Genomic DNA, 26,386 nt, shown 5'->3' on the forward strand with positions numbered 1-26,386 from the left:
GAGGCTTCAAACCTCTCGCATTTTCTACTGCTGGCACAATAGCTTACATTCCATGCTGATTTTTCTATCACCGAGAGGACCTCATGATTTGCTTACTTACTGTAGCACAAAAACTGTTCACAGAATAAAGATGGCAAAGGTAAGAGAGCGCTTTTATTTGAGAACTGAGGAGAAATGGGAGGAAGTAGATATCTTGCTCTCTTACTCCTAGATGGGACGTTTGAGGCTCTGGAGATTCTGATTTTGGATTATTCTAAGGCGAGGGGTCCTCTTCAGGGAACCCCTGATTCCAAGGCATTCCCCGTGAGAGGCAGACTGAGAGTAAGATAAACATGGCCTTACTCTTAATTGCACTTAATGTGAATTCCTTTCCTCTACAACTTGTGTTGTCTTTGATGTAGTTGAACTGATGCAGGATCGGCTGTGAGAAACAGACCTCTGGAACACCGAACTAGGAAGGAAGAGGTGTTTATTATTACAGCCCTAGGAGTGAAGCTTTCTGCTTTGTCTAAACGGCCAAGCTCCCCTGACAAAGAGAAGCTCTACCTTTATAGAGGCTTATACTCTAGATATTACATGTGAAAGGATCTTAGGTTTACAGCCTTAGACATTACAAGTGAAAGGGTCTTGGGTTTACATTTTAGGAATTACATGTGAAAGGGTTCTGGTCTCCGGATGGAGGAGTGGGGTGGGGGTTTCATCTTGTTTAAGTAAAAACAATGTTTTCCAGAGAGATTCCCCCATACCACTCCTGCTGTCTATAGGAAGGTGATTTAGGAGGCGACAGTAGGCCAGCCTTTGCTTCTACTGAAATGCAGTGTGGAAGTTAAGGGGGAGGTGATCCCAGATGCCTGGGTCTCCTTCCTTAGAACTATTTTTGATGCCAAAGTGTCATAGCCCTCTCTCTTTCTTTTTGAAAAATTAAAAAAAAAATTTAGACAAGCTTTTGCTCTGTCATCCAGGCTGGAGTGCAGTGGCACAATTATAGCTTGCTGTGGCCTTGAACACCTGGGTTCAAGTTTTCCTCCCACCTCACCCTCCCCAGTAGTTGGAATTATAGGCACAAGCCACTATGCCTGGTTAAATTTTTAACTTTTTGTACAGATAGGGTCTGCTATGTCACTTGGGCTGTTTTTGAACTCCTGTCCTCAAGATCCTTCAGCTTTGGTCCCACAAAGTGTTTGGATTACAGGTGTGAGCCACTGTGCCTGGCCCCAAAATGTCATGGCTCTTTGATGAGCTACCCTTACTCAAACAATCCAGGTAGAGAAGGAGGCAAAATATGAAAAAGATGGGACAAAGAGGGAACAGACTTTGATTTTTTTTTGGCTAACATATATTAACAATGTTAATATTGTTAACACACAGTTCTGCAGATCTGGATGGACCAAATACAGATTTTATTTCTTTTTCTTTTTCTTTTATAAAGACGGGGTTTCACCATGTTGGTCAGGCTGGTCTTGAACTCCCTACCTCAGGTGATCCGCCCGCCTTGGCCTCCAAAGTGCTTGGATTACAGGCGTCAGCCACCATACCTGGCCAGATTTTATTTCTTTGTGTGTTTTTCTTAAAACAGTTTCACTGTCATTCATTTTCCTTTCTTCGGTGAAGGTGTTTGATTCTGGAGTAGGATAGAGATTAGCTCACAGTGGGCTGGTTAGGTAAGAGGGTGGGCCATGGACACTTTTGGACTGTTACTTTTTGAGAGCTTCTTACAGTTTTTGAGAAAAAAAACTCACTGAACCTTGAGCATTCTTCTGTATCTACATCAGGTGCTTTGACCTCCTGGGTGGTGCAGTTTTGATGTGGAAGTGGGGTTCTTTTGACCTATCTCTGACCTTGGGGAATGCAAATATTTTTCCAATTAAGCTAGGTTCACTGGTTAACTACAAGCCATTGTTTCTCACTGTTCTGAGCTAATAAGCTTGGTATGTGGAAAAAGAACCCCCTCTGAATATTAGTGACAAAACCCATGACTGATCTTCAGGGGATAACTGTACTTTCTCCCCTGTTTTAGTGGTACAAGAAATAATTACTTTAGTGTTAAATTTAGCTTGAGTATTTTTTGTTGTTGTTCTTTTCAACTTGCTTCACAAAGCAATAGAGGATCACATTTCTTTGAATCGAAAATAAAACCCAATGTAATCAAATGATGGAAGTTTATGCTTTAGTGCTTAAATGTAGTCTAGTTACAGATGGAGACTGTTGCTGGTTGCCTCACTCAGTAGCTTTATCACATTGTAAGTGCATAGTTGTGCTTGATTATTGGGAGAAGACAGGGAGAGGCCTCTTATGTAGTAGATCTCTTATTTACATTAAGGTGTATTAAACATTATATTAATTTAACTTTTTATTTTGAAGTGATTTTAGAAAAAAGTTGACAAACTTACAGAGAATTCTTTATATACCTTACTTCACCCTGTTCCTTTGTTAATGTCCTACATAACCATAGCATAGTTACCAACGCTAGGTCCTTAAAACTGATAGAATTAAAGAATCTACAGATCTTACTAGAGTTTTGTCAGTTTTCCCACTGATGTTTTTTTCCTAGTTCAGGATCCAATCTAAGATCTAACATTTTGTTTGGTGTTCCTGTCACCTTAGTTTCTTCCAAAACGAGGTTGTTTTTGATAGAAAACTACCAACTACCCTGTGACTGTTCCTCAGTCTTTCATAACCTTGACAATTTTGAAGATCAGTTATTTTTATTTTTGAATTGAGACGGAGTCTTGCTCTGTCACCCAGGAATTAGTGCAGTGGTGTAATCTTGGCTCACTACAGCCTTGTTTCCTGTGCTCCAGTGATCCTCTTGCCTCAGCCTCCCAAAGTATTAGGATTGTAAGTGTGAGCCACCACATCCAGCGTGTCAGTTACTTTGTAGAAAGTCCTTTAATTTAGGATATGCTAGGTGTTTTCTTGTGACCGGTTGAAATGATTTATTTTTGGGGATGTCAACAAAAAGAGTCAAACTCTGTAAAATATTTGAAGAGATGTATTCTGATCCAAATATGAGTGACCATAGCCTGTGACACAGCCCTCAGGAGGTCCTGAGAATATGTGCCCAAGGTGGTCGGGGTACAGCTAGGTTTTATATATTTTATGAAGGCATAAGACATAAATCAAATACATTCAAGAAACACATTTGTTTGGTTCAGAAAGGTGGGACAACTGAAAGTGGGGGCTTCCAGGCTATAGGTAAATTTAAACATTTTCTGATTGACAATTGGTTGAGTTTGTCTAAAGACCTGGGATCTATAGAAAGGAATGTTCAGGTTAAAGAAAAAGGATTGTGGGGACCTACTTTTATTGTGCAGAGGAAGCTCTCAGATAGCAGACTTCAGAGAGAGCACGTTGTAAATTGTTTCTTATTGGACTTAAAAGGGTACCTGGCTCTTAGTTGATTATCTCCTGGATCTGGAAAGAAAGGAAGGAAAACAAAGGGAAAAGGAGATTCCTATAGAATGTGGATTTTTCCCACAAGAGACTTTGCAGGGCAATTTCAGGGTATGGCAAGGAAATATATTTTGGGGTAAAACATTTTGATTTTCTTCCTTGTTATGCCAGAGTCAGATTGGAAAGTAAGACGCTACATACAGGGTCAAATAAAACCCACCTGATGAGAATTTATGATTTGTAGGGCATGACTCCCCAGACCTCTTAGATAGGAATTTGGGCAAGAGAAAAAAATCAGAGCTTGGTCCTCAGGGAGCAAGAATACCAGGAAATGATGTTCCCTGTTCAGTGCATGGTATTAGAAGATACTGCTGCAGAAACATAATTGAAAGAAAAGTCTTTTCCCAATTCAGAAATTCTCTCCACAAAAGGTAGTAGAGAAAGAAAACTTTTCTTATGACATAAACATTACATCAGAATATGATAGCCATCACAGGCAGTCCATGAACCGACTGCAAAGACAAAAAGAAATCTCACCTTTTAAGAAAGCCAAGTCCAAGCAGAGGCCACCCATTACACATGTTTTCAAGATAAACAAAACTAGTCTTCAAGTAAGAGGACTCAACACCCCATTTGTCACACATAATTAATTCATTTTAACTTTACCTGGTATTTGGGGTGAACATTATTAGCTAATTTGTTTTTATCCAGACGAAAAACAAACGCCTCATATCTTTATGACAGGAAGTTAGGCTCCTACCCAGCAAAGTTAGGATCCTATCCTCCCACAAAGCCTGGGAAATAGCAGTGATATCTCTTTTGCTGTTTACATTTCAAAGAGATGACTGCTAGGTCCTTGAGCAGGACATTCCTGGGTCATAAAGGTGACAAAGGGCCTATCTGTGTTCAAAAGCATTATACATATTTCAGTGAGGACAAAGTGCTTAGACTCTAGTTTTCTAAAGTAAATACTCTGAGAAAAAGGAGGGGAGGGAGATCTCTTATTTTTAGAATTATGCCTCATTTTTAATTCCTATTTGTCCTTGCAGTACATGATGCTGACATGTTATATTACTGGTGAGTAATATAACCAGTATTATATGAGGCCAGCCTGGCCAACATGGTGAAACACCATCTCTATTAAAAATATGAAAATTAGCCAGGTGTCGTGGCGGGTGCCTGGAATCCCAGCTATCCTCGGGAGGCTGAGGCAGGACACTTGCTTGAAACTGGGAGGCAGAGGTTGCAGTGAGCCAAGATTGCGCCACTGCACTTCAGCCTGTGTGACAGAATGAGATTCTGTCTCAAAAATACCCCCCAAAATCCCAGAAAACAAAAAACTGAGTTTGTACCGATACCTCCAGTTCCACTCCAGCACCTGGGATTTATTCTAGTCTGTCTCAGTTCCTTATTTGTAACTTCTTTCTGTAATAGTAGGAAATCCTCCCCTCATTATCCACATTACGTTTATGTATTGGTTTAATTTTAATGTACATACAAAAGAGTTTTAGAATTGCTAACCTATTCTCTTATGAGAAGCATTTAATTGACTAAGGTACAGTATTTGTGTACAGATTTTTTTGTCCTTCGACTTCAGTATACAGTAAGAATATCATTTTCCCAAGCCCTTTGGGTTAGTTTTCTTCCATCCTCATCCATTTATTGATTTGTAATACAGTTAGGTTCATTTGTTACTGTATCTTTCTATTTTGTGTTCCTCCTATATTTTGGTTGATATTATTTGCAAGCGTCCTAGAAGTCTGTAGAAAATGTATTCTGAGAGAAGTGTTGCTCCTCTGCCTCCATCTCTGCTACTCAGTTTCTACCCACATGCTACCCATTCTTTTTTTTTTTTTTTGAGACGGAGTCTCACTTTGTCACCTAGGCTGGAGTGCAGTGGTGTGATCTCGGCTCATGGCAACCTCTGCCTCCTGGGTTCAAGTTATTCTTTTGCCTCAGCCTCCCATGTGGCTGGGACTACGGGCACCTGCCACCACGCCCTGCTAATTTTTGTATTTTTAAGTAGAGATGGGATTTCACCATATTGGCCAGGCTGGTCTTGAACTTTTGACCTTGTGATCTGCCCACTCAGCCTCCCAAATCGCTGGGATTACAGGCGTGAGCCACTGTGCCCGGCCTGCATTACTTCTACTTACTTCCTCTTCATACTCTGTAGGAAACCATGCTCCTTAGAGTCTGGTTTATCCTTCCTGTCCTTATCCTATCCTTTTGCACAAATGAGCAGATACATGTATACATTTTAAAATATTCCCTTCTTACCTATATGAAGAATAACATATTGTAGATACTCTTTGACACTTTTCTGTATTTCACTTAACAAAATGTCCTGGGAAAAATCTCTCCTGGACATTGGTCTAGGCAAAGAATTCATGACTAAGACCTCAAAAGCACAAGCAACAAAAACAAAAATATTCTGAATCAAGGACCAGAGAAAAAGACAAACAAAACAAAACAAAAAAAAAACAAAAATAGACAAATGGGACTTAATTAAATTAAAAAGCTTCTACACAGCAAAAGAAATAATCAACAGAGTAAACAGACAACCTGCAGACTGGGAGAAAATATTTGCAAACTCTGCATCCCACAGGGGCCAATATCCAAATTTACAAGGAACTCAAACAACACAACCAAAAAAAAAAAAAAAAGAAAAATCCACAAATAATTTCATTAAAAAGTGGGAAAAAGACAAGAATAGACATTTTTCCAAAGATATAAAAGCATATGAAAAACTGCTCAACATCACTAATCATCAGATAAGTACAAATTAAAACTACAATGAAATATCATCTTCTACCAGTCAGAATGGCTATTATTCAAAAGTCAAAAAACAACAAATGTTGGCAAGAGAAAAGGAAATATTTACACACTGTTTGTGGGAATGTAAATTAGCACAACTGCTATGCTAAATAGTATAGAGATCTCTAGCAATCCCACTACTGGGTATCTACCCAAAGGAAAATAAATGATTATATCACAAAGATACCTGCACTCATATGTTTATCTCAGTACTATTCACACTGGCAGAGATACTGACTCAACCTAGTGTGTTTATCAACAGATAACTGGATAAAGACAATGTGATATCTCACACACACACACACACACACACACACACACACACACACACACACAATGGAATACTATTCAGCTGTTAAAAAGAGTGAAATTACGTCTTTTGTAGCAACGTGGATATAACTGGAGACCGTTATCTTAAGTGAAACTACTTAGACACAGGAAAATGCTGCATATTCCCACTTATAAGAGGGAGCTAGCTAATGTGTACGAATGGACGGAGAATGTGGAATGATAGACATTGGAGACTCAGAGGGATGCTGGAGCCGAAGGGGATGAGTGATGAGAAATTACTTAATGGATATAGTGTACATTACTCCAGTGATGGATTCACTAAAAGTCCAAACTTCACTATGCAGTATATCCATGTAACAAAAATGCACTAGTGCCCCTTAAATTTATACAAACAACAACAACAACAACAACAACAACAAACAGCCTAGTGTATCTTGGAAATCTCTCTATATTGGTATGTGCAGATCTTTCTCACTCCTTCCTGCAACTTCAGAGCCCTCCACTGTGTGGACGTACTGTATTTAACCACTCTCCTATGCATCAACATCTAGGTTGTTTCTGATATTTTGCAATTATAAATAATACTACAATGAATGAAATTGTGATGATGTATTTTTGTCTTGTTTGTTGGAGATATATATTTAGAGTAGATTTATAGAAGTGGCATTGCTGGGCCAAAAGATGGGGAATATGTAGTTTTGTTAGACATGGCTAAATTCCCCTCTTAGAGCTTTGTACCAGTTTGTGTTCCTATTATCAATACATGGGGTGTCTGTTTCTACTGTCTTAAAAAACAAATATGTTGCCTTACTTTTTAATTGTTTACCATCTAATAGTTGAGAAATCTAGTTGGTGTTGTCCTAATTTACATTTACCTAGTTATAAATTTGAAGATTTTGTATGTTTAAAGATCAATTTTAGATTTATTTTAAAAAGTGAATTACCTGTTCTTGTCCTTCAGTTTTTTCTTTCAGAGTATAAAGAGTTTTTCTATTTTTGTCGAGAGTTCTTTATACATTAAAGATAATAATCCTTTATCTTTGGTATAGTTTGTGAATATTGTCTCCTAGTTTGTCAATTGTCTTATGACTTTGCTTATGGTACTTTTTTTGTCTTGGAAAAATGATTTTTTGTTTTTGTGTAGTTAAATTTATCCAGCTTATTGCCTCTGGATTTGGAGTCATAATTAGAAAGTCCTTCTCTATACCAAGGCTAAAGAGGAATCCACCCATGTTTTCTTTTAGTACTTGTGTGATTTCACTTTGTACTTTTATATTGCTATTCCATTTGGAGTTCACTCTTGCCTATAGTATGAGATATGGATCAAATGTTATCTTTTTCCAGAGATACCTAGGCTACCCTGCTGTCCCAGAGCCATTTATTAAAAGTTTATCTTCGCTCCAGTGATTTGAAATGCCAGCTTTATCATATACTAAATTTCCATGTATACTTCCTTTGGTCTATTTCTGGACTTTCTAGTCTATTCCTCTGGCCTATTTGTCTATGCACAAGTACTGTCCTGCTAAAATTAATTTTTAAATTTATGGTTTAAAAATTATCAAAAGAGTAGTTTAATTTAATAAGTATAATAAGTATATTTTTAGATGAAAAAGATATTGTCCCTAAGTCTATCATTCAAAGAATTGGTTTTCATTTTTTTAAATTATCTTCCAGTTTTTCTCCATACATATATCTGTACATACAGATGTATGCATGTATGTGTACATATATGTAGTGTTTTCGCCATGGAAAAATAACTTTTTATTTTTATGAAGTCAAATGTGTATCTATATATACATGTCTATACATGTACATACAGGGTTGTAATGATATAGTATTTTATACAAAGCTTTTCTTATTATTTTTCTTATATTTTTCATACTTGCATAGTCTTTGTCATCATTTAGGATAGCAATATATACTGTTTTTTTGAGCTGATGTCATAAATTACTTAATTCAATTGTATTTAGATAATTTTCATTGTTTGACTCGACTTTTTTTTTTTTTTTTTTTTTTTTTTTTTTTTTTTTTTTTTTTTTTTTTTTTTTTTTTTTTTTTTTAAGGAGTACTGAAGGCATATGAGTTAACAGCTTTAGGTATGTAGCTTTTTTCCACATCTGAATTATTTTATCAGGGTAAATCTGACAGAGAAATTCAGTGTCAAAGGATATAACACATTTTATGCCTCGGAATACGTAATTCTACAGAGTAATTATATTAATTTAAAATGTTATCAGTAAGGCAGTTTTACCTCAAATTTCTTAGTATCGGACAAATGGTTTTTGAATAACCTGAAGAATATGTACAACTTTAGATTTCCTTAAAGCACTGTGAATTTGGCAGTATTTAGGCGTTTGCTTCTTGCTCGTTTATCGTAATATTTCCCGTAGTGACAGTCCACGCGGCTGACCCTTCTCTCTCAGCTTCTGAAGCATTGCACTCTCTCGGTTTACCGCTTACCACTGCACTCTCCTACCTCCCTGTCCACTTTTCTCCTGAGTCCTCTGGAATTTTTTTCTCCTCCATTACCCAACCCCAAAGCTTGATCCAGAACTAGTTTCTTTGCTTTCTGCTCCCTTTCTTGCTGAGCGCTTTCATTTTCATGATTTTAAATATGATCAGTATGCTGATTACTCCCACATTTGTATTGCCAGCCCTGACTTCATCGAGCGCCAGCCTGCCTGCATGAATGGCAAGTCTATTTGGAGGTCTCACAGGCGTCTCAGATATAATGTCCAAGGCTGAACTCTGGGTCCACGGCCAGTGCAAATGCTCTTCTCTGTCGCAGTAGACAGTGTAACTGTCCACCTGACTGCCCCCGGTCTCCTTCTCTTTACTGGCTACAAACTTCTGTCAGCAAGTTCCAGCTTCTGCCGCCAACATATATTTAGGCTTTACCGACTTTTCTTTTTTCCTCAGTCATTCCCTAGGAAAAGCTACCACCGTCTCTGACTTGGGTAACTCACCAGCCTCCTTTTTGGTCGCCTTGCTTCCAGTCTTGCGCTGTGCAGTCTCTTCTCCATGTGGCAGTTGGAGTGATGTTGTAAAATCCTGCGGTGGAGTCTACTTCTGCCTCGGCTGAAACCCAGCCTTCTTTCCTTGCGGTAGGAGGCCCTGCACTGTGTCTGCCAGCCAGTCCTCGCCTCTTACCTACTGCGCTCCAGCTACCCCAGCTCCTTTCCGCTCCAAGGCATGCCCAGTTTTCTTTCTCTAGAGGTTTTGGACATCTCTGTCTTATCCCGTGACTAGCTAATTTTCTTCGGAGTGCTTTTCATAATTTGTGATTATGTATTTTTTTGTTTCGATTTCTTATTTTTTTGTGTATCACTAACCCTCTGTATTATTTTGTGAGCTTTGTGAAGGCCGGGGTCTTGACTATTTTATTTATCAATTAATAATCAACACTTAGTCCAGTGCCCATCACATCACACAGTAGATAACCGTTAGATGTCATTGAATGAACGAGCCCTCTCTGTGGACAGGAAATAAACTATGAGGTACATAGAGGATTTACTATAGACAGCTTCAGATTTCAGAATGTGGGGTGCATCTTAGGGCCTTTCTCTTCCTTTGGAAGGGAAGTATCATGTATGAAAGGCTTTCTTCTCTGCATTGGGGTTCTTCGAATGTCCTCAACCACTGCAGTAAAGGCTGGTGGTGGGTGTGGAAGACTTGATTCTAGGAGGTTCCTTAAGGCGCAGGTGCTTTGCTAAAGAGTTACAGAAACATGCATTATCTGGGACTATTTATGGGGTTAGTTATATGAAAAAAAAGAAAAAAACAAAACCCAGCATAGATCAATATAATTTTCCATCCAGGAACATTGGCCTTAAAGTGTGTTTCTGGAAATGAAAATGTATTTTACTAGTATATCTATCAGAGAGATATAGCTATCATATAACAATGGGAAAAATGAATATGAACTGCTGAGGCTGGATTAATCTGAGATTAATTAAATTGATTAAGTATTCAGATTAATAGATCAATTAATCAGATTCCTAAATTTAGCTTTTAGTCCTATTCCAGGAAAATATATTTCTTTTTTTTTTTTTTTTTTTTTTTGAGACAGTGTCTTGCTCTGTTGCCCAGGCTGGAGTGCAGTGGTGCGATCTCGGCTCACTGCCGCCTCTGCCTTCCGGGTTCAAACAATTCTTCTGCCTCAGCTTCCTTAGTAGCTGGGATTATAGGCTTGCGCTACCATGCCTGGCTAATTTTTGTGTTTTTAGTAGAGACAGTGTTTCACCATGTTGGCGAGGCTGGTCTGAAACTCTGACCTCAGGTGATCCACCCGCCTCGGCCTCCCAGAGTGTTGGGATTACAGACGTGAGCCACTGCGCCCAGACGATGTATTTCTTTTGAAGAAAAAGAAGCATAGATCAATATCAAGCACTTAGAACTAGTATATCAGTTTTGGTTAAGGACAGGACTCATTTCTCTGCCCTGAAACCACTTAGAACAACGTGAGTTAGCAGCAGCATTGGTCGCATGCCAAACAGTTATGACCATGTTAGGAAGTGTTTCTGATCTTCAGGACTTTTTTTCCAACACTGATACTTATTCAAATTTAATTATTATCACATTTGCCTTGTGAAATGTGGCATCTAGTAAGCAATTGAAACTGAAGTTTATGGATTATTTTATTAAAAACCTAGCTGACTTAGTAGATGTTAATTTTATAAACAGTTATAAAAAGATTTCAATATTGGATTCCATTGATATACATAATGATGATTTGTTTCATTCTAGAGATTCCTATTGCCTTAGCATTTTTTTTTTTTTTTTTTGAGACAAGGCCTTACTCTGTTGCCCAGACCGGAATGTATACAGTAGCATGATCATAGCTCATTTCAACCCTGAACGCCTAGACTCAGGCAATCCTCCCACCTCAGCCTCCTGAGTAGCTGGGATTACAAGCATGTGTCACCACACCTAGGTCATTTGAAATCTTTTTAGAAGCAAAGTCTCACTGTGTTGCCCAGACTGATCCCAAACTCTGGGCCTCAAGTGAGTCTTCTGCCTTGGCCTACCAAAGTGCTGGGATTACAGGCGTGAGCCACCATGCCTGGCTCATATTTTTAATAGTTTAATTGTAAAAGCTCTATTTTTGTTCAAAATAACTTAGATTTTAATGACATTTTAGTATTTTTGGAGAATGTGAGAACTTGGAGAGACTGCTGAAATGCAGTGTCTTCGTCCTGTAGCCGCGTAGAGAAGTCACCAGGTCGCTGAAATGATGCCTCCGGAAACTCGGTGAGGAGTTGCGCTTTTGGGGGAGGAGTTACGTCCCAGGCCAGTGCTCCTGAATAAGCTGTGCCACCTGATTCCTTCCTTTACCCCTTACTGTCTGTCTTCCTTGTCAGCTCAGCGTGAGTGGGGACCCCATCTGCCCTCCTCTGCTGAATCCTCTGAAGAGATCACAAAGCCAGCACATTGTGGGTGAAAACTAAAATCTGCCAAAAACGTTAGCTTCCCTTTTCTTGCCATCTGTTGGTGCGTTCGCAGCTTTCTTAGTATTTCCGAAGGACTGAATGTAGATTATGTACAGTTGGCACATTCTCCAGTGGGGATCCTGGGGCTAGGTGACTTATTTCCTTGCAGGTAGAAGCTCCACCCGCCTGCTGGGCTGCCTGCCGCGTACTCAGCATTGCTCACTTTCACCTTGCCTTGTTATGTACACACCGTCAGCCGCTCTGCATTCCTAGTGGAAAATTTACATTCCACTGCCTAGATACGCTTGGTAGCAAAATCCCATTTGGGAAAATAAAACAAAAAATGACAATGGTGAAATCTAAGTATGGTGTAGTAGGTTAAGAAAGAATACAAAAGAAAAGACCAACAATCCCCATATACTTTAATTTTTTTCCCACTGCTTGGTTAGTGGCAGTTCCTGTAACTTCTGAGAATTCTCTTGAGTTAATTGGTTATTCTTTAACTTTATGGGGGTCATATTATTCTTTTAAGCATAGCATTAGGGAAACCCATGAGCATTTACTTTTGAATACTTTAACAAGCATTCAAGTACTATTTATTTTCTTGTAAGATAAAGTGCCCATTGCAAATAATTATGTTTAGAATAAGTTGGTACACTTAAGGCTTCACATTATGTATTCAGCTTCTATTAGGATTATCTGTGGAAATATTTCTGTGGAGATTTATTCCACAGAAAACAATAAAGAGAAAATCAAACTGGAATTTCAATAGCTTGGAAATTTGTGGTATATAAGAAAGCTGATTTGAAGAATCAAAATTTGCTAAGACTTAGCAATGTAAACAATTATTTAAATATATACTTACACCAAAGATTTTTCCAAAGAAGGTATTACTTATGATAGGTATCTTATCTTTTGGGTCACTTTTAGGCTAAAAGAGAAATATTTTACTTTCTTTTTGAATAGCATATCGGCTATATGCTAATTTGATTTGCATTTTTTTCCTGTGTCAGTGAATGGAAGCATTCATTTAGATCATAGTACAAAAGGCAACATAGGCAAACCAGTGCTGCTATGGTATCCATTATTGGGTGGAAAATAACCATCTGAATAAGGAATGATAATCCACACTTGACAGATGAGCACTAACCTTTCCTTTGGGAATCAGCCCATGTCCTGGGTACAGCAACTGGGGACCAGTAGGGAGGACCCAGGTAGAGATGAATGGTTTCATCAGCTCATCAAAACTAATTGGACCCTTCTGGGCATGTTCCAGACAGCTTGTTCATTATAATTAAAGACATCTTCTCTAACTAGGTTCTCACTGGTTAGTGCAGTTGGAATTAAGAAAAATTATTATTATAGAACAATGCCAGTAAAGAGATTCTTTCCAAAATATTTCCATGGCTGGCCTGATTTTGCCACCATGGCTGGAGTCTGGAATGTCTAGAAGTTTCTGGGGTTAACAGATTTTATTTTTCATTCCACTGAGGTTGTACATAAATTGTACTGTCAGCCTCATGTGAAGAATAGTTGACAGTAGCCAGGGGGAGAGAGACTTGAGTGACTTGAGAACATATTGGGACCACTGAATTAGGGTGGCCTAGATATGCCAATTTATATAAATAAATATGTTAAAAACGTGCGCTTTGAATGAAGAGACTCCCAAACAGGCTTTGTGTGAGCAACATGGCTGTTTATTCACCTGGGTGCAGGTGGGCTAGGCTGAAAAGGGCATTAGCAAAGGGCAGTGGGATAGGAGTTGGTTTTATAGATTTGAGGTGGGCAGTGGAAAGTTAGAGAGTAAGGTCAGTTACAGTGGTGGGGTAGGGGCACGGAGTATACATTACCATAAGCTCAGTTACAATGGCAGGTGGGATAAGAGTAAAGGTGGTAGGGTGGGATGAGGAGTATTCACATTATGGTAATAACAGGATGGCAGGGTGGGGTGAGGGGAAGCTTATTTCTGGGGAAGCTCCACAGGGCAATCAGGGATAAGGGCAAATGCAGGGGTGAGGGGTGCTGGGTGGTGGGTGGTGGAGGGGGTGGAGGGATGGAGGGGTGTGGGGAGTGGTAGGGGGTGATGAGCTGAGGCAGGCAGGTCTTTAGACTTTCTGGGTCTGGCCTTGCACATGGAGGCCTGACAAAATATATGTCAAATATATGCAATATTGCATATGTATTCAGTTACTTATCATTCAAGAAACGTGTTGTTTAAATGAGCACAAATATGTGTCTGTTATTTCTGCTGGTGGCTAGTTTCTGTCTTGAGCAGTATTAGCAGTAGGAAGGACTGTGCCTTGGAAGTCAGAAGTGGATTCATGTGACTGCTTCTTTCCTTACTGCGTGACCTTGAGAGATGGGGAGGCTCATCTTTTCCCATCCATACGGTTAGAGTAACGATAACCACATAAAGTTACTTTGAGGAACAAATGTGAATATAAATGAAAACCTTTTGTAAATTCTGAACTGTGAATTTATTATGAATTTATTATGTGAATTTATTTAGAGTGATATCATGAAAAGTCAAAGTAGTATATGGAGAGTATTTGAGGCAGTTCTGAGCATAATAAATGCTCAAAAATTGGTGTCCTAATTGTTGTTTAATTAAAGTATGTACTGACTATATTCTGTATTCAGAGCACCAAGATTAAGTTTTTGGGTTATAGATAAGGCTGTTTACTAAGAAAACCAATAAATATTCAGTCTACATAAATATTGATGCCATTGGGGAATATGCTAAATTTATAAAAAGAATTGAATGGAAAGTTCAGACAAAGTGATTTGCATTTTAGAGGAGAGAAATTATCCAGCCGAGTGAATGCTGAGTGTGGTAAAAGAGAGAAATAAGGTCACAGTGTGGTGGGATGCAGTCAGCTCAAATGTGATCTCAAATAATCAAGTCCAACGCACGAGCACATCATCTGAAGCCAGTGGCAGCTTTTATAGGTGTTTGCATAGGTGTCACATGTTTGGGTCTGTGCTTCAGGAAGACGAATTCATACAGAGTTGGATGAGAGGCAGGAATCCTCAAAGATGCTAGAGGCGGGAATCCTGGTTAGACCATGCTGGTTATAGTTCCTGGAGGATTTGTGAGGACCTGGCCTTGGGCTGTGAGGGCAGGTAAGAAGGACACAGAGAAAGCAATTTTGACAGGCGAGAGCTCTGGGACTTCATCATTGATAATGATGTGTCCTGTGGTAACATTTTCTTGCAACTGCTTTGAGAAAAAAATGCAGGTGATTTATGAAAATTGAATAATGCAAAACAAATTTTGTATGCTTTAGTGACTCTGCTGAATTGATGATGGTTTAGGTACAGACAGACTTTTAAAAATCTTAGTTTTAATGAAAAGCATTAGACATATCCAGCTGGGCATACAGATTTGCTGTCAGGAGAAAAATCTGGACTAGAGATAGGGATTTGGTTGTCACTGGCAAAATGTCGTTGGTCATCCACAACATGGCATGTGATAAATTTGACCAAGGGAGTGTTTGGGTTAAAAGCAGGGAACGCAGACATGGAACTCTGTGGGGGTAAATACCAACATTTAATGTGTGCAGAGGAGGAGGACTTGGTATAGGAAACTTAGAATGGTCACAGAAGGATGGGGTTCAGAGACAACATATTGCTGAATTGAGACGAACTATCCAGTTATGCATTCCGGTACTGTTTTTCTTCAATACCACAGAAGATTATATACCCCAAATACTTGGGAGCTGTACTATTTTAGATTAACAATGGTTACTTAATTTTCTGGAGCTTAATTTTTTGGAGCTCAATTTTCTTACATCCAAAAGAGCCCAACACTAGAAAAAGATATTTTAGCATGTCAGGTATTATATTGGATACAATGTTCTGTAAGATATATCCAACTATAAAAGTATATTTGTTTAAAAAACACTTTAATATAAATCTATGAAAATTCATCAAGAAAATGGATACTATGTTTCTTTTATAATTTTGCATTGATCAAAACCATCTGGATTTACTTGATTAACATTTATCTGGTAAATATTTTTCCATAGTTTTCATCTACCCATATCTTGTTTTTGTCTTTAAAAAAAGGTTGTATTTTTTTTTAATAGACAAGGTCTCACTAATGTTGCCCAAGCTGGTCCTGAACTCCTGAACTCAAGCAAGCCTCCCATCTTAGCCTCCCAAAGTACTGGGATTATGGACATGAGCCACTATGCCTAGCCTACTAGCGTCTTTATATTTAAGTGTCTCTATTATAAACAGTATATAGTGAGATCTTGTTCTTTCATCTAGTCCACCTGTCTCTGTCCTTTAATTGGAGTTTTTAGTTCATTTCAATCTACTGAATTACTGGCATGATTAGATTTGAGTTTATCATGTTATAATATTTGTTTATTTGTTCCATCTAATATTTTTTATTCCTTCTTTCCTGCCTTTGATAGTAATAGATTCATCAAATAGTTTCACAATTATTTCATCTCTCTTTTGGCTTTTTAGCTATGCCTCTCAGGGCTTTTGTTCTTAGTAGTTACTCTAGGCTCACAATATACATCCTTAACTTCTTTTAGTCTGCCTTCAAATAATATTATGCCAGCTCATGAAGCACTGTACGACAGAATAATTCCATTTATCTTTACTCATACCTTTGTGTTCTTATTAACTATTTAACTGTTATGTATGTTACCAATCTCATAAATCATCATTATTATTTTTGCTTTGAAGTAGCTTTTAGGATTAATTTTTTTTAAGTTTTAAAAATTGCTCACGTATTTCCATTAGATGTCCTGTTATTCTGTGCAGATCTAGGTTTCTATCTTGTATTATTTTCCTTGTCTGAAGAACTTCCTTGACAATTTTTTGGTAGCGTGGGTCTGGCAACATTCAATGCTTTTGGCTTTTGTCTGTCTCAAAAAAGGTCTTTGTTTCAACTTCCTTTTTGGAAGATATTTTCTCAGGGCATGTTCTATTGTGTCTAATCTGCTAAAGTGCTTGGAATGAATTCTTCATTACAGATACTCTTCTTTTTAGTTGTAGAAGTTTTATTTGGTTCTTTAGAGTTTCAATTTTTGGGCTTAAATTTCTCATATTTTATCTTTTTCCACCTTTTATACTGAATTCTTTAGCATCTGTATAATATATTAAAATCCTTATTTGCTAATTTCAGTATCATGATCGTCTCTGGGTTTGACTTTCTCTTGATAATGGGTCATCCTGTTTTCCTTTTTATTTATATGTTTTGTAGTTTTTGTTGTGTGCTAGTCATTTTGTATGACATTTTGTATAAAACTTATAGAAATTTAAAGTAGGTGATACTTATCCCCGGGAAAAACCATGTCCCCTTCTTTTGGGCCGCTAGGGAAAGGAGCTGATTTTAGTGTATAATCCATAGTTGATCTGGGAAAAGACTGGGCTTCAGTTTTAGTTAGATTTTCTTTATTAATGGTTTCTAACACTTAGAGCGTGAAATCAAGGCTTGCTTTCTGTGCAACAGGACTTGGGAGTTAATATTGGTGAGATTTAGAAATCTGTCTCTACAATTAGTCCAGCTGTTAGCTATTTACCCTGCTGGAGATTCTATTACCCAGCTTTCCACACCATGGGATTCCTTCCTCTGCACTTTTGCCCTGTTCTTGGCTTTTGTTACACTTCTGTGCACTTGATGAAGGCCCCATGGGGAAGAATTCGTAGGTGATGTGGACCTGCTCTGCAACAGGGTTTTCTTGGTTATGCTGACTAACACAGGCTGTACATGGAGATTTAATCCTCTGCCTTTTGTGCCCATGGGGATGAAAGCAGCTGAAGATTTCTTTTCCCTTAGAAAGGGTTCATCCCTCTCTGGAATTTAGTTCATCTAGACTTCTTTGCATCCTAAAAAAGTGACGTTGACACTTTGCAATGTCAGTTATGACACATCCCCTCAAAAACAGGGCCCGCTAAATGTAGTAGATCTCATCAGACATCTTAGCCAGTCTTTCTCCCATTTAAAAAATAGAGACATTGAAAAAAAATGGGCGAGTCTTTAAAAATCTTTTTTACAACAATCTATAATTTGGATATATTTGGTATATTGACTCCTAGATAAATTGTTTTCTACTCTGGTGTCTTTTACTAGTCGTGGCCCTTCTCATTTATCAAAAAGTGGTGAAAACGGATTCAATGTTTTGTAAAGGATTTTGTTCTCTTTGATGCTGTGTGCTGTTTGTTAAGTAGTAACAGTTTCCTCTAAATTTGCCATTTTGAGAACCTACTTTTCCTTAAATCCATACAATAAAGAAAATAGAGTTGAAGCTTCTTTGTGTAGGTTGGCTTATATTTTGTAAATAAATAGCTTTACTACATATTTTTCTTTAAATGCTTGTTTGTCTGATGGACAGTCACTAAAATCTGATATGTATTTTTAAAAAGTTATTGAAAACTGCGCTTTTAAATTGTATAATCAGTTATTCTAAGAGGTTAGTGGTCATTAGATTTTTGTGATGGTATCATTTAACAGCATCCTTTCCTCTCCTCCTTAGACTGAGTTTGGTGTTTCTAGACCAGGTTTTCAAGATGTGGTGAGTGCTGAGGTTTGAGGCAGATGGATTCTCTGAAGCATTCAGTTTACAGCCCCAGGAGTGATACTGCTATTTTATTAATTAGTTCATGGAGCCTCCCTTTGGGCTAGTTTAGCAGGATTATTCCTACTTTTAGCTGTCTAGAAATTGAGGTGTGAAGTATTGAATTGGTTCATGTAAAAAGGCTTAGGCAATCAGTGTCAAAATTGAGAATTCCAGACCTTTAGTCAGTTACTCAGTTTATCAACCTTCATCACTCAGTTTATCAACCTTCATCATGTTATTACAAGTATATATTTTTATTTTTATTAATTTTTTTTTTTTTTTTTTTTTTTTTTTTTCGTTTTTATTTTTTTTTTTTTTTTTTTTTTTTAGAGACCGGGTTTCACCATGTTGGCCAGACTGGTCTCGAACTTATGACCTCAGGTGATCCGCTCGCCTCGGCCTCTTAAAGTGCTGGTATTACAGGCGTGAGCCACCATGCCCAGCCCAAATATATATTTTTAAAAGAACAATTTTGGTTTCATTGAGTTTATTTTTCATAGCAAACAGATTCATCTAGCTTTTAACTCGACTGTTTACCCAGTTGTGATATTGACCTACTGTTATGGAATTTGTGAAGTTGACTTAAATTACTTACATAAAGTTACTGGGTTCACATGAAGCACGTTATTTTTATATGGTCCTCTGTGACATAAACACAATATAAATTTAAATAAGATATCAGAGACAGAGTGATATATTGGAAAGAGCATGCAATTTGTATCCAAATTCTGCACGAAACTCCTTCCTAGCTCATCCCATTCCAGCATGGTAAGCATGGTTAAGTCACTTTTGCCGTCTTTGACTTTGGAAATATTTCCAAGAAACATTTTGCCTGTCCATCCATCCATCCATCCATCCGTCTTCTATCTAATCCCCACTCAGGGGTTAGAAGTGGGGTTTTGTCAGCCTCTTCAGCCTTTTCCAGAATGACTCCTCTCTCTAATTCACTAGGCTAACCTACTTCTCAATATCCAAATAAACTTGGTTTTTCAAGATAATGTTGAGCCCAGTGCAGAATCAAAGCAAGAGGTCAGTCATCAGTGTGTCCTGCTTTTACTTGGTGTTGATTTCTTCTTCAAATGACAAAGCCAAAGTACAAAGTGAAAGTTTGAATTTTGCAATGGTAACTTACCATTTGATTGGTTTCATAGTCACAGATTACACAAGTAATCTCATCTGCTTGCTCACCAGTGAACTCCATCCCTGGGTACACGGGGGTCTGAGTGGGAATACCTCATGCTCTGTCTCTAAGTGTCCACCTCCAAATATTATATCAATATAATATTGATACTTAATATTATCCACATATTTGAAGTAGCATTTCTTTTCTTTTCTTTTTTCCTGGGACAGTTTCACTTTTATAGAGCAGGCTGGAGTGCAGTGGTGCAATATTGCCTCACTGCAACCGCCACCTCCCGGGTTCAAGCGATTCACATTCCTCAGCTTCCAAGTAGCTGGGATTACAGGTGCCCACCACGCCCAGCTAATTTTTGTATTTTTAGTAGAGACAGGGTTTCACCATGTTGGCCATGGATGGTTGTGAACTCCTGACCTCAGGTGATCCACCCACCTTGGCCTCCCAAAGTGTGCCTGGCCTGAGGTAGCATTTATTTTCAAAGTGCAAGGGGAAGTGTAGGGAAAATACACTTATAAGAAAATTTGATTTAAAAATTCTAATTTATCATTATGTTCCACATCATCTAAAGCCATCGTGTCCCCAGAATACCCCCAATTGACCAACCCTTTATCCCTGACTGGGGCTCTGAAGAAGTTCCCCTTATACCCATTTGATTTGGTTTAATTTTTATGTATGTGGTTTATTATTTAAAATGTCTGGTAAAAATGCTTTTTATATAAAAACTGGTATTGTTTTAAAAAAGTATGAAGTGTTTTATACAGTTATCTTACTTTTTTTCTTTTACAATTCAGGTATACCACTTTGAGTAGTTTTTCAGATATTTACTGTATCTGAAAACAATAATTTGGTTATTTTAATTATAATAACTCCAGGAAATATAACTTTAAGATTAGTTTTCAATTCAACTGGTTAACCATGAACATTTGGGGAACACTTTTGCCATGCTGAATGAGGAAAACCATAATTGTTTAAAACAAATGGTTTGATGGAATTCAAGTAATAATTTACATACTGAGAGTCAAATCACATAATTGTTTCAACAATCATGTATTTTCATGAATTTCAGTATATTCTTTATAGCTATCTATGCTCTAAAGCCAAATAACATGTTTTAGACAATGAAACAAGATTTTTTCAAGTTATTCACCTTCATCTTTAATTCAGTAATCCAACAAGATTTTAAACCATCAAGAATGAGTGTGGTTAGAGAGCCACAGATTGCGAAGAGGATGAAGTGTGTGCTTAGTACATTGCTAGATAATTCATTAAGGTAGAATGCTTGAGCCCAGGAGTTTGAGGTTACAGTGGGCTATGATCGCACCGCTGCACTCTAGCCTGGGTGACAGAGCAACACCCTGTCTCTGAAAAGGAAAAAGAATGATATAACCCTCACTCGTAAGTACCAATTTGAAACAATCTCCGTGATAAATTGTTAAATTAAAAAAGCAACGTGCTGAAGAATGGGTAGAGCAGGACATCATTGCATTTAAAAATTATATGTACATGCTATCTAGAGAAGATAATATGCATGCATGTGTATAGACCATCTTTGAAGGAATATTTCTAACTCTGGTTGCAGCTTGGTGATTAGGGCACAGGAGTGGGAAGGGCACTTCATTTTTACTATACACCCCTTTTAACCACTTGAATTTTGTTCAGGTGCATGCATTACCTGTTAAACATTTCTTTTTCTTTTGAGACAGAGTCTCAGTTTGTTGCCCAGGGTGGAGTGCAATGGTACAATCTTGGCTCACTGCAACCTCCGCTTCCTGGGTTCAAGCAATCCTCGTGCCTCAGCCTCCCAAGTAGCTGGGACTACACGCATGCATCGCCACGCCTAGCTAACTTTTGTATTTTTAATAGACATGGGGTTTCACTATGTTGGCCACGTTGGTCTCAAATTCCTGACCTTAGGTGATCTGCCTGCCTCATTCCTCCAATGTGCTGGGATTACAGGCGTGAGCAACTGCAGCCAGCCTAGAGTATTAAATTGTAACAAACATTTATTGTACAATTCATAGGCAACGCCACGCACTGTTTTAGGTACTGGAGAGTCACAGAAAAATTACTCATATTTGTTTCTCTCAGAGATGGCATAATTATACCAAGAATGGAGTCCCATAAATGATTTAGGGCTACTATTTGATTTTTAAGATAACTAGCGAAATGTGTAGCAGATAGTTAGGGGCTCATAGATACAGGTTCACTAAAACTCTGCCATATATTATTTGTGATTTTAGGCCAATTAATTAATCAAGTTCCAGTTACTTCCTGTGAGTTGGAACTATAGTAATACTACTTCAGAACATGGTTTTGATGATTAAAAGATATAGAATGCATATAGATTACTTAGTACAGTGCTTGCCGTGAAATATAGCACAACTATTACCTAGTCTTATAAATTAGTGCTCTTTGCTTGTAAGTTTTCCTTTCAAATCCTGGGGCAAAATCACCTAAAACTCAAAGTACAAGAATCAATACTATCTTAGCAGTAGCAGCTTGAGACAGAAAGTGAAAGCAGAATGAGCAGGGAATGATCGGTGATCACTGAGCTGGGCCTTGCGGAGCAGATGCAATTCCAGCAGGTGGAGAAAGGAGGAGGGCGTATTGGCCAGTTGGGGCAAAGGCAAGGAGTGGATACAGGTGCTGTTTCGGGGATGGAGGGGAGCCGGCTGGTTCGACTGCAGTGTGTGGCGAGGTGCCTGTGTGGAAGGAAGGAGTATTCCTGGGACATGAGGGCACCAAGTAAGCGGTGCTTGTTTCTGGGAGTTCTTGCAGGCCATGCTTGAAAGTCAGGATTTATCTTCCAGGGTTAAAGGTGGACACCAGACGGCAGAAGCCTGAAGAGAGGCTACGGGGGAGGAAGTGGGAATAGGAATAACTAGGAGAGAGATGGCAGCTGTACCTGAGAGGGGCCATAAGGTCAAGGGGAAATTAAAGACACCAGGTGGAGGTGGAGAGTCTGAAATGAATGGAACAAACAGAGACAGCAGAGGACAAAACCAAGGGTCGGGGGCTGGCTTCGTTAAGGCACAGAGTTCCTTCTTCTGAGACAGACGAGGAAAAATGGTGAGGATAAAGATGAGGTGGATTGCGGAGGGAAGGAAGGTTGAGGGGCTTCATGCCTACTGGCTTCTAGTTCTTGACATTTGGAATGAAACGATCTGCGGAGAGTGTGTGCGCCTGGAGTGGGATTTGAGGGGTTAGCGTGAGAGGTGAGAATTTGGACTCTCCACTGTGGGAAATGGAAAAAAGAATCCACTGGGAGGGGTGGAGGGCTGGCTGAGCAAGCAGTACTGAGGATCAGCCCATGGCTGGATGCCGAAAGCCGGTCTCAGGTGAAGGCTGCTCGTGGGGCCTCGTGGTTCTCTCTAACAGCCGCTGGGACCCTGGAAGCAAAAAGAGAGGCAAAGGTGATCAGATCGATCCACCCTGTTGCAAAGGCTGCAGGAATCGAGGATGCTGGTGTGAGTGCATCGAATTCAGTGGGGGATAGAGGAGGAAGTGAAACCTGGGAAAAGTTGCTTGCGTCAGTCTTAAGAGAAAAGGGTAGGGTCAGGCACTTGGTGGGGGCCAAGGAGCAGAAAGCAGGTGCATGAGAATGGGAGAGGAAAGATGGTGGAACACAGTATCTTGAGCTGCAGGTACAGCACTTCAGAGCTCAAGATTTTTAAAAAATTATACTTTAAGTTCTGGGATACATGTGTAGATTGGGAAGGTATGTTACATTGCTATACGCCTGCCATGGGGTTGGCTGCACCCATCAACCTGTCATCTACATTAGGTATTTCTCCAAGTGCTGTCCCTCCACTACCCTCCCACCCCCAGACAGGCCCCGGTGTGTGATGTTCCCCTCCCTGTGTGCATGTGTTCTCATTCTTCAACTCCCACTTATGAGTGAGAACATGTGGTGTTTGGTTTTCTTTTCTTGTGTTAGTTTGCTGAGGATGATGGTTTCCAGCTTTATCCATGTCCCTGCAAAGGACTTGAACTCATCCTTTTTTATGGCTGCATGGTATTCCATGGTGTATATGTGCCACATTTTCTTTATCCAGCCTATCATTGATGGGCATTTGGGTTGGTTCCAAGTCTTCGCTATTGTGAATAGTGCTGCAGTAAACATACATGTGCATGTGTCTTTATGGTAGAATGATATATAATTTTTTGGGTATATACCCAGTAATGGGATTGCTGGGTCAAATGGTATTTCTGGTTCTAGATCCTTGAGAAATCACCACACTGTCTTCCACAATGGTTGAAATAATTTACACTCCCACCAACAGTGTAAAAGCGTTGCTGTGTCTCCACATCTTCTCCAGCATCTGTTTCTGACTGGTGTGAGATGGTATCTCATTGTGGTGCTCAAGGTGTTATAGGATTATTGTTGTTTTTCAGAGAGCATTGTTTAAAAATTGCCTTAATGTTTTCCTAATAGTCCACGATTTTTGTTTTTTTTTGTTTGTTTGTTTTGGACACAGATCATGGCCAGTGTGCCTAGGGCTTAAGGGAAATTTTTCTTTGTTTTCTTGAGAGCTTTGTTAAGGGCTTATAATATTGCTAAAGGGTGAGCTCAGAGTTTATATAAATGGGGAAAAAAGCAAGGTTTTAACAAAGGCATAGCCAGTCTGAGGCAGTTCCTTAGAAACCTGTAGATTTTCCTCACAGGAAAAAAAGCTAATATAAGCTTAGTGATTGACATTTTTTTCCTTTGCTTTTAAAGGTAAAACCAGTAATCCATAGCAGGATTAATGTGTCAGCTCGCTTTAGAAAACCACTTCAGGAGCCCTGCACTATCTTGTAAGTTGAAACCCTTTATACTTCACGTTAAAATTGGCTTGGTGGTTTTCCTTTCGGTTGGGAATTTGTGTTGCAGTTGTCAAGGCGTAACTGTTTCAAATGGTTTGCCTCCTGTTTTCCAGCTTGATTGCAAATGGAGACCTGATGAACCCAGCTTCTCGCCTCCTTATCCCCAGGAAAGCCTTGAATCAGTGGGATCATATACTACAAATGGTCACAGAAAAAATCACTCTGAGGAGTGGTGCTGTTCACAGGTGCATCAAAACAATCTCGTAAATGGAGGATTTTTGGTAGATAACGGCAAGATTTTATTCTTTGGAAGATGTTGTTGAAGATATTCTCAGGCGGTTCTGGAGTCCCTGGTCTGTAGATTTGAATTTTGGCTCCCCAGTTAGGCTCTGTATGCTTCAGTTTCTTTATCTGTAGAATGGAAATACAGTAGTACTTACCTCATAGGGTTGTTTAAGGAATGAGGTAATTCACATACAGAGCTTAAAACAGTCATTGTCACATAGTAGCACATCCACAAATATTAACGATGTTTAATTTTTGATTTAGAGTAAATTGGCAAGCATCAACATTACTTTAGTTGAGAAGGACTTTTTAAAAGAGCCAGCCTCTTAACTCTTAATTCTCCTTTTATTTAAAAGGAGGTATTTATAACTATTTGATAGTTGAAACTATTTGCCTATTAGTGGGTTTAAAGAGGAGCCATAGAAATAATAATTTAGTGGAGTTATAGAAATGTAAGAAATCAAAAGCATTTTTCTCAGGTTCTGAAATTTAAGATTAAAATCATAGCTTTAAATTGTGAAGCCTATGAAATTATCCCCTGATGGAGGCTGACATTTATTTTCCCTCAGGTAGGAGGGTTACAAATAACATATACATGTGCACAACATATTGTAAGTATGCATGTGTATTTACTGCTTTGGTGGAGTACATTCTTTCAAGTTTTTGTGTTTTTATCCACACACACGATAAAATAGGTCTCAAATGATTGAATATTATTTCTTTCAGGTAAATGTGTATACAGATTAATGTTTGTATATTTACATATATTATTATCTACAGTCTCATAGCCATTGAGATTTTAAATATAATGAGGTGTTTTAATTGAAAGGACTACTTGACATGTGGCAAACATTTCAAATATGGTATAAATAAAAAGTATTTCTCCCACCTCAGGCACGCCCAGTCCCTCTCTCTAGTACTTTTCAGCATTATCCCAGAAATATTGTATGCATATGCAAGCAAATACATTTTTAATTTTTTATTGTTTTATTTATTTATTATTTTTTTGAGACAGGGTCTCATTGTGTCACCCAGTCTGGAGTGCAGTGGTGTGATCTCAGCTCACAGCAGCCTCGATTGCCCAGACTTACGTGATCCTCTCTCCTCAGCCTCGCAAGTAGCATGCACCACTGCACCTAGCTTTTTTTTGTTTTTGTAGAGATGAGATTTCGCCATGTTGCCCAAGCTGGTCTTGAACTGCTGGGGTCAAGCAATCTGCCCGCCTTGGCCTCCCAAAGTTCTGGGATTACAGGCGTGAGCCACTGTGCTTGGCCCAGTTTTTAAAAACATAAATGGAAATACATATATACATATGAATAAATAAATACATGTATACAAACACCCCCTTGATTTTTTCCTACAATAATAAATCTTAGAGATTATTCTTAGCAGCACAGATACCTCTATTTTATTATTTTTAATGACTACAAAGTATTCTGTTTATTTATTTTTATTTATTTATGTTTTAGAGATGGAGTTTTGCTCTTGTTGCCCAGGCCAGAGTGCAGTGATGTGATCCTGGCTCACTACAACCTCCACCTCCTGGGTTTAGTCATTCTCTTGCCTCAGCCTCCCAAATAGCTGGGATTACAGGCGCCTGCCACCATGCCCGTGTAATTTTTAAACTTTTTTTTTTTTTTTTTTTTTTT

The 26,386-nt window shown here is 38.6% G+C and overlaps 1 protein-coding gene across 2 annotated transcripts in view; it reads left to right on the top strand.

Annotated features, from left to right (window-relative positions):
* DCDC2 (doublecortin domain containing 2) overlaps positions 1–26,386 on the top strand; it is a 196,994-nt gene that overhangs the window by 34,701 nt on the left and 135,907 nt on the right. For both annotated transcript variants that reach the window (XM_017505253.2, XM_017505252.2), the window contains 2 exons: positions 24,367–24,443; positions 24,566–24,697. In XM_017505253.2, coding sequence (XP_017360742.1) covers positions 24,367–24,443; positions 24,566–24,697 — 209 coding nt within the window. The remainder of the gene's footprint in view (positions 1–24,366; positions 24,444–24,565; positions 24,698–26,386) is intronic.

Source organism: Cebus imitator, unplaced genomic scaffold (assembly GCF_001604975.1).
Source record: "Cebus imitator isolate Cc_AM_T3 unplaced genomic scaffold, Cebus_imitator-1.0 Scaffold335, whole genome shotgun sequence".
Lineage (NCBI taxonomy): Eukaryota > Metazoa > Chordata > Mammalia > Primates > Cebidae > Cebus > Cebus imitator.